Below are 12,932 nucleotides of genomic sequence, written 5' to 3'. Positions count from 1 at the left end.
AGGAAGGAAGGAAGGAAGGAAGGAAGGAAGGAAGGAAGGAAGGAAGGAAGGAAGGGGGGCCTGAAATGAGAATATAGTGCTGAGTGGACTAGCAAAAAAGCAAGAGTTGTCACAACCAAAACTGAAGCCAAGCTACAAGCTCAGCAACCAGCTAAATAGGAATCCTTCTGAGAGGACTGGAAAAATGATGAGTTTTTCATGGCTCCCAAATATGTTCCTGTTACTCAACAGCATTGAAGGGGAGGTCACAGGCTTCTAGAATTAGGACTTGTTTGTAAACAAAATGAAAGATATTTCTTACTCATTTGAATAGAGTCCTGACCACCAGTGATAGGGATATTCCAATCCCTCCATAATCATCTATATACACTTAAAGCTGATTCAGTTCAATTCATCAACTCATCCAGATGAGTAGACATAATCTAATACGGGTCAGAAAGGCAGCATGAACATTTATATTATACCCTCTTAGTCTTTTCAACAGGGTGTTTCCTCATGTTCTATTGAACAGACCAGAAAATGGTATGCTCATATTTCTGGAAGCCATGGTAACTACTAGCCAAGAAAACAACCATATGGTTCATGTAGAAATTACTAAGTAAGAATTGCTAGGTGAGATGATGGTAATGGTTTTATGCTTGTTATTTTCTCAAGGATAAAAAACAAGAAGGGGCCAGGCAGTGGTGGCACATGCCTTTAATCCCAGCACTTGGGAGGCAGAGGCAGGCCGATCTCTATGAGTGAGTTCCAGGATAGGTTCTAAAGTTACAAAGAGAAACCCTGTCTTGAAAAACCAGGAAAAAAAACAAGAAGGAATAAAATCCAAAGAATTCAACTAATAATTATCATTATTATGGTTGTGATATAGCAGGAATTAAAAAAATCGGTATATAATAGACATAACAAACATTACGATTTCTTTCAATAAAGGAGTAAAGAGAGGGTGTGAGTCTTTTGAAAAACAAATTCATGGACATTTTGAAGCCTTAAAATCAGTAATGCTGAATCACTGTTATTATTAAAGAATTCCTTAGTGCCTCACTTTCAAAAGTCACTTAAGAATATTCATTCACATACCCAGGAAACATATTTGGGAATAGTCTATGGGTAAATACCAGAATAGAGACAGCTAATTTGGTTCTGGGTCTATACACATAATACTCAGAACATACAGATCATTGAGACAGTCTTGGGGGAAGATTCTAGAGTTGTTTAAAAGTTGGGCAAGAGGTGCTGGAGAAATGGCTCAGAGGTAATTCTTATAGATGATATGGAAAACCAAGGCACCACAGGCCAACAGTTGTTGAATACTAGCAACCCAGCAGATGTTCCGTACAAGCAACAGAAAATGGTTCATGCCTATGACTTGACCCTTCATTATCTTATTATTAGGGTTCTTTCTCTCAATTAAATTGGAACATGAATGTTTGAATTGCCAATTGTTGTTCGTGACCTGGCCACCAACAAGTAAAAGCTCCTTGGCAGAAGAAAAACAGAGAACATGATTTAAAAAGAGTTTCATGATTACATGTCATTTCCATGGTCCCCTGCAACAAAATAAATTCCTAAGAAATCATGCTTAGTTCATATTTTTCTGTCACTGGATACAAAACTGCAACAAACATTAACTTGGTAGAAGCAACTGGAAATAAGTAAATACACTTTGGAGAAGTTCACAACTGTAGGGCTAAGCAAGCCTCTTGCATGGTACAAACTACGATGTTGCAATAATCTGGCATTTTTCCATATAGTAGATAAATTATAGAGTAACGAAAATTAAGTTTTCATAACATAATGGTCCTTTCAACTTTACTGACACAGTCAGTACACACTGGTGCAAAATGTAACGCCCAAATAATCAAGCCTGCTTTTCTAATTCCAAGTGTATTTCTCTTTCCTCGTTCTGTATCATGCAACCCAACAGGCACAGATGGGCAAATACTGCCACGCCTTTCTTCTGTGCCATAGTCACCACACAATCACATGCCTACCGAGACTCTTCACGGCATATCTTAGTGCCACCCATATCTCAACCAAAGCAGTTTTAGCAAAACAGTCTGCTCTCTTAGTCAGTGGCACTGCTGTCTGTCTGACTCCTTTATCAAGACCTCCAGCTGTTCAAGTCAGAGTCCTTGAATTCCTTAGCGCTCATCCTCTCTCATTCCCCATACCCAGCCTCCAGCAAATACCTTTCTACTCACTCTGCTCTCAGAAGGCATCTTGAGTTGAGCCAGCTAGTCTCTGCTCGCCTGCTCCCCACCCCAACACCATACAGTGCTAAAGTGCTCCTGCCCTTAAATCCCATGGAGAAGAAACCTAAGCTTTCTATTGACTGGAGACCCTCTATTGTTTTTAACACTACTTAGTAGCAAAATTATGTTTCTAAAATTTATTGAGTGATCACTATGTATTAGAATCTACTGATCTCAATTATTTGAACTTGTTGAAATCTTACAATATTGTGAGGCAATGACTGTGGGTTTGCCTTAAAAGTTGAAGACACCGAGGCTCAAGATAATTAAGCAACCAAGATCATACAGCACCAAGTGACAAAGCAGGGATTTATTAAGCTTAGCATGGAAGCATATGCTGTAGAGACAAGAGAGCCTGGGCTACATAGTGAGTTGAAGCCCAGCCTGCGGGATTGGTTTTAAAACTAAGGTGAGCAAACAAGGCCAACAGAACAAATGAACACAGAATGTTAACCTTCAGAGAACTTATTCTTAATTTCCATTCTGTTTGAAAAACAGAGGAGATGTTACAGGAATTTAAAAAATGATTCATAGAAAAATTTGGAGAATGAAAATATAACCAATTAGTTTTAGTAAATATATATATTTTATTATGTTTTTATTTATTTTATGTTTGTGTGCCACAGCACATGTCAAGGTCAGAGGACAAGATGCGAGAGTCAGTTCTGTACTTCCAGCAAGCAGGTTCAGGGGCTCAAACTCGGGTCTTTAGTCTTGGCAGCAAGCACCTTTATCTACTGAGCCAGCTTGCCATTCCTCACTATTACTTTTAAGACTATAAATTATTTGAAAGTAGTAATAATACTTCACTTTATATGACTATGTAGAAAGTTCAATGTTTCTTGGTAAAAGCAACATTTGATACTTCATAGCAACTTGTTTTACAAATCAGAAATGACATCAAGTCTTCCCGTTTGCTGAAGTAGCATCAGTTGAAACCCAATTACTCTGAACAGTGCCCTTTCTATTGGGCGTGGAGGCCAGCAACACTAAAAGTTTATCGGTGACCTTCCCATCTTTTTCCAGTGACCCGAAACAGAAAATGTTTCATAAGCACACAATTACATATCTGGCCCTGGGATTCTAATATGACAATAAAAGGTAATAAATCTGAAGGGTTAGAATTGGAAAGTAATGTAATAAGTTTCTAGTGTAATTCTGAGCGAGGTAGAAGAAATGTCTAGATGACAACCATTTCCAAGACTCTTGAGTGGTGAGGTTTGGGGTGTTTTCTATATTCTAGAACCTCCCGCATTTTCTTTGGGAAGAATAATTAAAATCTGCCATTACCAACTGAGAATTACACTAAGTGATAATTTGGCTTGTATTGGTTGAATTTAAACTTTTACTCAGCTCTTAGTTTGGCTGAGGGGATTTCTCAACCTTCCAATTCTAAAAGCATGAAACTCGGCTCTCTAAATCTTGAGTTCAATCCACCCGGTTTATTGCAATGCTCCAGGACGTCATTATCCATTAAGAAGATGTTTGTAAGATGGGGCAGAGATAGCTCAGACATTAAGTGCTTGTAGGGCAAACACAGGGACCTGAGTTTGGTCCTCAGAACTCACCTAAAAATAAAACAAAACAGTGCATCAGTGCTCTTGTAGTCTCTAGCCCTGCATAGGCAAAGATTAGCTACCTGGGATTCACTGGGCAGCCAGCCTACCCTAGTAACAGTGAGTCCCAGGTCCTGTGAGAGACCTCGCTCCAAAGCATAATGCGGGTGGGCCGGAAAGATGGCTCAGTGGGCAAAGAACTTTCCTCCCAAGTGCGATGACCTTAGGTCCTTCCCCTGGACTCACATGATGGAAGGAGAGAATGGACTCTCATGAATTCTCCTTTGACCTCAACATTCAAGTCAGGGTTACATGCGTGTTTCCTGCCCCATACACCCATATTAAATAAAGACGTGCATAAAGGTAAAAACCAATATAGGGTGGATGATTCCTGAGGAATGACACCCGGGACGGACCTCTGTCCTCAACACTCATGCACATGCATGTACACGCATCCCCTCACATGCGCATTCACACACACACACACCCTCAGATACCCCGCTACACACATGCAACACATAATGAACGTTTGTAAAGGTACTCGTGGTTGATAATTGTTCTTCCTTGAAAATGGCACACGCCCCTTGGGTTCTCTTGCTTACCTGGAAGTTGAGGATTTGCTGGAGGCGTTCCTTCATCTGATGGCATCGCTGATCCACAACTGAATCCAGCAAGGATAGTCTGCCCAAAAGACAGCCCAGAGTATCTTCAATGACATCGCGGTTGTCACCGTCTTCTGGGAATGCTTGGGAAAACAAGTTCTTGTTCTTATCCATTTCTTCAGACATTTCCTTAATGTCCTTGGCAAGCGCCTAGGGTGATGAAAGCAGAAGTTCACCTCCTCATTTAGACCTCTGTTAATCAAGTCATGTTCCCCTAGAAACCTATGAGACTTCCCTCTTAGGAAGAGCTACACTGAGCTAAACTGAATGGCCTTCGTGAACTTCTATAGATGGCAGGGAAGTTCCTACAGAGATTTTTCTTGGGGACTTCATATCATTAGATGTTAAAAAAGATAAATTGACCAAAAATTAAATTTTAAAAAGCGCTGGTAAGAAGTCCTTCCTTAGAGCTTGTGTTCCGTACGGGGAGGATTTGAGATAACCCAGATGTCTCTATTTCTCCTCCTCTCAAACACGCATTAAAAAGAATGGAAGTGCAAAGCATGCATATTTTGAGAGCTTTTTATATTGAAACAATTCCATTCCACACTTTACTTCTTAGTAACACACCATGGCACTTTATTAAAGCTGTCTGGTTCTTAATAATCTTTATATATAAAATTAATTACCAATTGCCAACTTTGCAATTGCTGTGAAATTTCATGCCTAGACAGAAGTCATCAACCTTACCTCCTGGTGGATAAGACAAGCTTCCGTTTCTTCTGGCAAAAGTGTTGTCGTCACAAACAAACGCTCTTCAACGTCATCCAACCAGGTTGAAGTGGCAGACACGCCATCGTACAGTTTCTGCTCCAAGTGGATATTCTGCGTTTTTGTTCCCCCTCCCTAGAAAAGAAGCACACACGACACACACAAAACAGATAAAGAATCAGTTTCAATCCAAGTGCAAGATACACACCTGTAATCCCAGCCCTTGGGAAGTGAAGACAGGAGATGAGGAGTTTAAGGTCATCCTCAGAGACATAGCTAATGGAGGACAGTTTTGGCTGCTGGAGACCGTGCCTGCAACCCCTCTGCTCCCAACACATCTTTCAATTAAAAACAAATCAATTATGGTGCTTCAAAAAAATCACAGAGAAATACCAAGCAAAATGAGATTCAGGAATCAGCACCTTTAGGCCCGAACACTCACCACTAGTGCTGAGCATCAGCAGTCACGTGCAGAGATGGAACAACTTTGCCAAGAACAAAAGAACCCATCCCAGAAAGACGAGACCAAGACAAGCCCGTGATGGCATGGCCGTACCTGTGATGACGCCTCCTCGAAGGCCTGGTTCAGTCCATCCAGAAAGGACGTTACTGAAGACTTATCTTGAGTCTGTGCTTCTCCTCTGTACAGTGGTGCCCCGGCCAGGAGTCTGTTGGGGCTGCTGTAAAGCTGTGGGCAAACAGGGCCAGCTTACTTAAGAGTGAGCGAGCCGTGTGGAGCTTTCTAAGTTGGAAGTATGCATAAGGTAGGTTCTAGAAGCCTCGTCCAGAGAAATATGAATTTTATAACTTACCACAACATATTACTGAGTAGCATGATCAGCTCTAGCAATGACCATGATTTTTAATGATGAAACAGAAACAATGGATAATGGTGGAGGGCCTGGGTGTTTACACAGTTACCCCTGAGATGTCTTTCCAGCTTTATCTCTGCCTTTAGAAAATAATTGATCCTAACAATCTGACAAAGACTGTGTCCTTTGCTTCTAGCATTCACTTCTTCTCTGTGACTGCTTTTAGATTCCCCCATGAGGACCGTAGGGAGGACAGGCATTCAAATGCCTTGGAGACATCTCCAGTCAAACACAGTCCTATTTCTCAAACATCCTTCATCCTCATTTTTATGGCTGACAACCCATCAACCTGTGAGCATGCCGGGGTCCTCCGGCCTGTAGCTTGCACCTGTCACCCAGTGCACCTTTATATCATCAACTGTTGCAACCTCTCATGTCATTTCTGCTATCATGGCTTTCTGCTGTTATTTTCACCTGGCTAGGGCAGCCATGCGGGTGCTAGGGCCTGAGCAGACAGTGAGAGGAACAGCAGGTTTAGGCCTCTGTCTAAGGGATGGAAAATAGGTAGGCATAAAAGAAGCCTGTAATGTATGGGTTTATCTGGCATAGAACAGCCATGAAAGAATGAAGTCTCTAATCCGGGGCTCTACTTTCTGCTTGTAGCTAATATAACGGGAAAATACTATGGTATAAAGGCAAGCAAGCAGCCATATTCAGGGGTCTACCTCAGAAAGTCTAGTTCTGGGTGTGAGAAACTTCTGACCAGGTTTGTAAGGAAGGAAGGGCTAATTCAGGCAAAGGAGGAGGTCTGTGTGAAAGACAGGATATTAGTGTCAGGGTGGATATGATCCTGGCACAAAAATATCTAACGATGAAGTTCTTCACATCAGATGACAGCTCCGGCAGAGTCAGGCCAGAGGTGGAGGACCAAGAGACAGAAGGTCTGGCCTGCACAGCTCAAGCAAGAATGACAAAGATCTCAGAATGCGTGACCACCATTAGGTTACCTCCTCTCAGTTATGCCTGCCATGTTTTATCCACTTTACAGTGCGTGCCTTGATGCTCCTATCCATCCCCGTTCAACTACTATCCTTTGTTTCATGTGCAGCTAGCTCCTCTGGCCCTTACAGACCTGGGCAGAGTGATGGGAACAGCACATTCTTCAGAACCAACAGCATAGACCCTAGGACTTATCCGGCTGGGAAAAATCGCTGTCCTGGAGTGAGCTAGGTAGGCACTGCTAACTTAGAACAAAGGCCTGAGCCAGTGTCCCAGTGTCCCAGTGCCCCAAGCCGCAGCTGTTGGAGGCATCCAGGCATACCGGAGTTCCTGGCTTACTCATCAAACCTTTAAACTTTCAAGCTCCTCTGACATCCCCCCTTGATTCCTGACTTCTGCAAAGGCTGAGCCAATAATTACTACTTCTCTTGAACTTTCTGTTGCCTGTTCAGCTCCCTTGGACTTTGTATGTTTGGTGGAACCAAGCCGAGTATCACACAATATCCACCCCAGCAACCAGCCTTCCAGATGGGCCAATAACTGCCCGACCTGACCACTGGCTTCTCTTTTTTTTTTTGCAAGACCCTCTAAGGCTCCAATACGTTTCTCATTAAAACCTCCTGAAAGTATTCACTACTGTAAGTAACAGTGGAAAGTGCGGTGACCTGGCAGCTCAGTTTGAGATTTGTGGAAATCCTGTTGATATGTATATCCTTGGCTTGCAACTATAATTTTCAATTTTGAAAAATTAAATTGAGCTTTAATGGTTCATGCTAATGAGAAATTAGACATTAATCATTTTTGAGGAAAAATACTACATACAAATCAGATAAATTTTCATATACAAATACAAGTATTTGGGGAAATGTAAAACACACCCTGTTATGAAAAAAACATGATGAATAACTTGGTTCATGTTTGTTCCAGAATTATTATGAAAATATAGATTACTTTATTCTGCTTTACGCCCTTAGCATAAGCTGTGTATCTCTTACATTAGTTAGTATATAAAAAGCTAAATTTAGGCAGAGTGTGGTGGGTTCATGATTGTAATTTTAGTTCTGCAGAGTCAGAGGTAGAAAGATCAGATGTTCAAGGCAACCCTCAGGAACATAGCAAGTTCCAGGGCATGACCTGGGTCACACAAGACCCTGTTCCACAAAACCAAAGGAAAAGAAAAAAAGAAATAAAGAAAGGAAGGAAGGAAGGAAGGAAGGAAAGAAAGAAAGAAAGAAAGAAAGAAAGAAAGAAAGAAAGAAAGAAAGGAAGGAAGAAAATATTTGATACCACTTGCTCTTGTTCCTGTTCCAGAACGTTCTGTAGCAGTTTCTGCTTGGTGCTAAATTCTTGATGCAGACTTTCCCATTTCATTCTCATCTGGTCTTCAGCAAATGATTTTGTCCCTTCCATCCCCAACTCCTGGGATAACACAGCAGGTTTTTCACTATTAGAAGAATAAATAATCTAAGTTTACAATGTGTAAGATAAAAAGAAAGAAGAAAGAAAGGGAGAGGGGGAGGGAGGGATGAAGGAAGGAAGGGAAAAAAGAAAATGAGACAGATAACTTATTTGGTATTAATAGACCTGGCCTCAAAAATTGGAAAAAGATTCTTAGTCATTGGCTTGCAACTTAAAAAAATATAAATTAAAATAGAAACATTGAGGCAATAAGCATATTCATCTTTACATATCTGGATCACAAACACTTGAGTATTAAAAATGCATTGAAAATGGCCAAGTGTGAAATAAAATGACTGTAAGCTTCGGAATCAGGAAGTACAGTGTGACCACTGACCAGGGTCCTGTGACAGATAGGCAATAAACTTACTCAAAATCTGGACAATGTTAGTTTTTACCATGAGACCAAGGGACATTGAGGACACACTGTGGAAGGACAGATGAGGGGCCGGAAGCAGTGCTGGGTGAGGAGTAAGGCTTTCAATCTCTGATTTGAGGCTGGGGGTGGCGGTCGTGGTAGAGCGCTTGCCTTGACATGCATGAGGCCCTGGGTTTCATCCCCCTCGTGCAGGAAACAGGACGGGCAAGCAGAATTCCTATGACAGCAGTTAGCATTGTAGGTAACTTGTGTCACATCTCTGAGCCTCAGTTTTCTCAACATGTGAATGACCATGGCATCCCTGCAATGCAGGGGTATTTTGAGTGTTTGTTTCTCAGGCTTTTAAAACAGGGTTTCTCTGTGTAACCTTGGCTTTCCTGGAACTCGCTCTGTAGACCAGGCTGGCCTTAAACTCACAGAGATCCGCCTGCCTCTGCCTCCCGAGTGCTGGGATTAAAGGTGTGGACCACCACCACTTGGCTCATGTTATGCAGTTTTGAAAATTAACTAGAACATATGTGTCTCTAGAGCTATGTGTGATGAAATGGCGATCCTTCACTATGTGAGGTTAATAATCTATGTGTTGACATACACCGACCGTAAAAATCAATATTGAAAAAAAGTACCTATAATTGTATGAAACTTTTAAGAAAAACCCTTTCAAATGGAAAGTTTTAAAGCTCCTATGAAAGTAAGATTCCTTATGGTATTTTTTCTGTGTTTGTTACAGTGTACCCATCTCCATTCATTAGGCTTGCATGAAAATTCAGTATCAAACCAAGGGGGGGTTACCGTCCAGATTCTTCTATTTCCTGAGTGACATACATAAAAACAGAGCAATTAGACTTCAATTAGAATGTGGTCTTTTCATTTCTCATGGGAAAATATTCTCTCGTGTCAACGAATTCTCGGTTGGTTTTCCTTTGTAGCCTTTGAAATAACTTGAGATTGACCAGAGCCTGTGAACTGGACTCCATTGCACTGAGGGGTAGTTTCTCTAAGGAATTTATATAACCAGTAAAAAATGTGTGAGTTGTATTTTTTAAGTGAATCTTCCACAGAAAGCTAGCCTTGCAGGACAAATTTCTTTTTGCATGAGAATAATATTTGGAGACCTAACTTGTAGATGTTTATCTGCCATTTGGGTTCCGCCCTATGCTGGAGGCCAAGGAGAAGGGGAGGGGGCGGGAAACAGCAGCAACATTTTTTTTTATAACCACAAAAAAGTTGCACAAGATTCCCACAGCTCTTTTGTGGAACCAATTGTCTGCCAAGCAGACAGCACAGACAGTTTTCTATGTAAGACAGAGAAGGGAAAGAACGCGAGAAACGGTGGGGGATGTGTGAGCACCTCAGAGGCTCTGGGAGCGGTAGAGGAGTGAAGAGATACCCCGCTCTAGCAGCCTGGAGAAGTGTCCCCTTGTCCAGGGCTTTACGGCTGATGCATCTTAAAGGCCTTAATACAAACCCTGTCCTGCTTCAGATTTTAAAGGGAGCTTTTCTTTGTATCATTATCAAAACGTTTTGCAATGCTGATTGCTGCTTATTATTCTAACTCTATTAAGAAGCAAGCCAAGGTCCCAAGGGGAGCAGCTCAGAAGACAGGTATGTCCCATGGCTGCAGTTTCTCCAACTTTCTACCTGTGGGCACTCCACTTTTTCTTCTCTACTGTTTCATCTCTTGTAAGACTTTCAAAATGTCCACTCCAAACCAGGTCCCCAGGTTCCAAAATTTTACATGTAGAAATTATAGGGAGAGATTTGTTAAGGGGCCATACCACTTAATCTGTTCATATATTGATTTTTTAAAAAAGGATGTTCTAGGTGAGTTCTTGAGAGGAAAATGCTCTGTGGTTAGGTACAGTCACCAGTTGGAAATACTATAGATCCAATTTGATATCACGTTTCCCATTTGACTCAGAAGATGGGTGTTCCTGGGATAGGTGTGCTGCACCTCCAGGAAGGCAAACTCATTAATCATTATTATTAGCCACTTTTCTATCCACAGGACAAATGCCTGGCAGTGTGGGTGTGTCCAATATCACAAAGTGAAGCGGAGTACCTTGTGTGGAAGATCGGAAAAAGTGACCAGATTGAGAGGTTCAGTTTTTCAAATGACAGGGAGAGAAACCTGCAGACTTTCAAAGCATACCCAAGGCCTTCTGAGCTGTCCACGGCAGAACTCTGGGTCAGAATCTCCTCTCCACGGCTAGCGACTGAGCGGAGGAGGCTCTTCTGCTCAGCTAGCTCCTGCTCGAACTCCTGCACAAACGCAAACACGGCTGTCACCTGAGAGAACTGTCTACCGTCACCGTCACTGCTCTCTAGATACAGAACAACTGTGAGTCTGAGCACAGGGTAAAAGACACAGCCTAGGCAAATTCTCCTTGGGGGGGGCGGGGGAGCATTAGGAACAGAAAATTTCTGCTGGACACTGGTGCCCCCGTGTGGTCAAAGATGTTCCTTTCTTTCAAAGTCAATGCTGCCTTGACTAGGCAGGACAGAGACTCCAGAAGACATGAAAGGCTTCAACTTTATTAGCTGCATTATCAGGGGATGTGATTTGACCTTTTACTTATTCACAGTAAATTTGCTTAAGTTTGAGTTCTAGACAGGAGAAATACTTAAGTGTGACTTTTACACGAAGTTAGTGTCTCCAAACAAATTAATCAACAGAAATCATTTGTATCATAACCATTTATGATCTGATCTCGAGAGGCATCTACTCACAAGTAAATAAAACACATTTTATGTCTTAAAAACATGCATTCCAGAGCTTTGCCCATTCTCAGAGGCCTTCCTGGGACTTCATAACTATCACAGAATAGGTGTAAACAAGGTCAAATCAGAAAGCAAAGTGTCCCCGAGGAGGCAGGTTACCGCTCAATCTTATGGCTTCCCGATGACTAGTCATTAGCTATGGAGAAGCACGGCAAATAGGCTGGTTATGCCCGGCTTCCTCGGAAGTAAGGCAAAGTTGGCCACGAAGAGCTGTGACGAGGCTGGGGTTGTCACCCAAGGCCTGACCTGGTTTCCACTCCCAGAACTGAAAACAAAACAAGACTACATCCACAAAGCCTTGACTGTAGGAACAACCCACTCAAGTTCTTCCCACGGCAGATCTGCCGTCTAGAGGAAGGTAGGAGATGCTTTACTTTCTGTTGCTGGAGGCTGCTTTGCCGCTGATGGGTTCGTGTGGTACGGGCTTGGGCCAGCCATTCCTGTACTCCAGGGCTCTGAGTAGCTGTGAGGTCAGCATCGCTCTCTTCTTTCTCTTGTGTGGCTCCCTGCTTTAAATGAAATAGGATGAGATTCAAGGGTCAAACCACCCACAGGAAAACCTCACCTCAGCGGGGCGAGGATCACCACCATCTGGACACGACGCCATATATTTTTAAAAGATGGTAACACGAAACACATCTAAGTTGTGTTTTTAGTTGTGACAGTTTTAGGGACAAGAAGAATAGACAGACTGTGCCCAGGAGCATTTACAGGGAAGCCCATCTTTTTCCAATGTAGTCATCAAATATTTTTCCAATTTTTTTCCACATAAAATATAAAACACCCCTCTTATGAACTGTTTTAAGTCACACAAAGGTAAAATGTTACCCAGATAATCATTACAAGTCAACATTTGCTGTCCTTTCTCTAAAAGCTTCCCCGTGCCACCATCTGCCCATGTCACATGGTATCCACAATAGGTACAATAGCAAGTACTTGCTTCCCAGTGAGTTTTCTAGATGATTGTCAACCAAAGAGATCAATGCCTTTAAGAATCAGGAAGTCCACAGCTGAGTTTACATCCTAGCATTCAGGAAGAGCAAAGCGTGATGACTAATCATGACTATTGGCTTGGCTGGGGGGAGGGTACACAGGAGAATAGTAAGGCATACTTCTCCATGTGTCTGTAGGTTATGAGGGCTCCAACCTAATCCATGGTTTTAATTTACCTATGGATTCAAAATCTAAAAAGACAACTAGGAAGTAGTAGAACCAACCAAAAAGCAGTCCAGTTATGGGAAGAGTGACATTGGTGGCATTTGAAGGGTACATCTTGGTCCTGGTCCCATCCTAGCATTCTCTCTGGGTTTTTTTTTTTTTTT

The 12,932-nt window shown here is 42.1% G+C and overlaps 1 protein-coding gene across 9 annotated transcripts in view; it reads right to left on the bottom strand.

Annotated features, from left to right (window-relative positions):
• Window positions 1-12,932, bottom strand: part of LOC101984034 (nesprin-1) — a 228,565-nt gene that overhangs the window by 113,697 nt on the left and 101,936 nt on the right. For 7 of the 9 annotated variants that reach the window (XM_026787370.1, XM_026787375.1, XM_026787372.1 and 4 more), the window contains 6 exons: window positions 11,985-12,119; window positions 10,982-11,091; window positions 8,280-8,436; window positions 5,738-5,869; window positions 5,161-5,316; window positions 4,411-4,620 (listed from right to left, as the gene is read on the bottom strand). In XM_026787370.1, the coding sequence (XP_026643171.1) occupies window positions 4,411-4,620; window positions 5,161-5,316; window positions 5,738-5,869; window positions 8,280-8,436; window positions 10,982-11,091; window positions 11,985-12,119 (900 nt within the window). The remainder of the gene's footprint in view (window positions 1-4,410; window positions 4,621-5,160; window positions 5,317-5,737; window positions 5,870-8,279; window positions 8,437-10,981; window positions 11,092-11,984; window positions 12,120-12,932) is intronic. The other 2 variants (XM_013352282.2, XM_026787371.1) reach the window with 1 other exon arrangement.

This window comes from Microtus ochrogaster, linkage group LG9 (assembly GCF_000317375.1).
Source record: "Microtus ochrogaster isolate Prairie Vole_2 linkage group LG9, MicOch1.0, whole genome shotgun sequence".
NCBI classification, from domain to species: Eukaryota; Metazoa; Chordata; class Mammalia; order Rodentia; family Cricetidae; genus Microtus; species Microtus ochrogaster.
The sequence above is the reverse complement of the archived record's forward strand: the minus strand, read 5'-3'. Positions and strand labels throughout refer to the sequence as shown.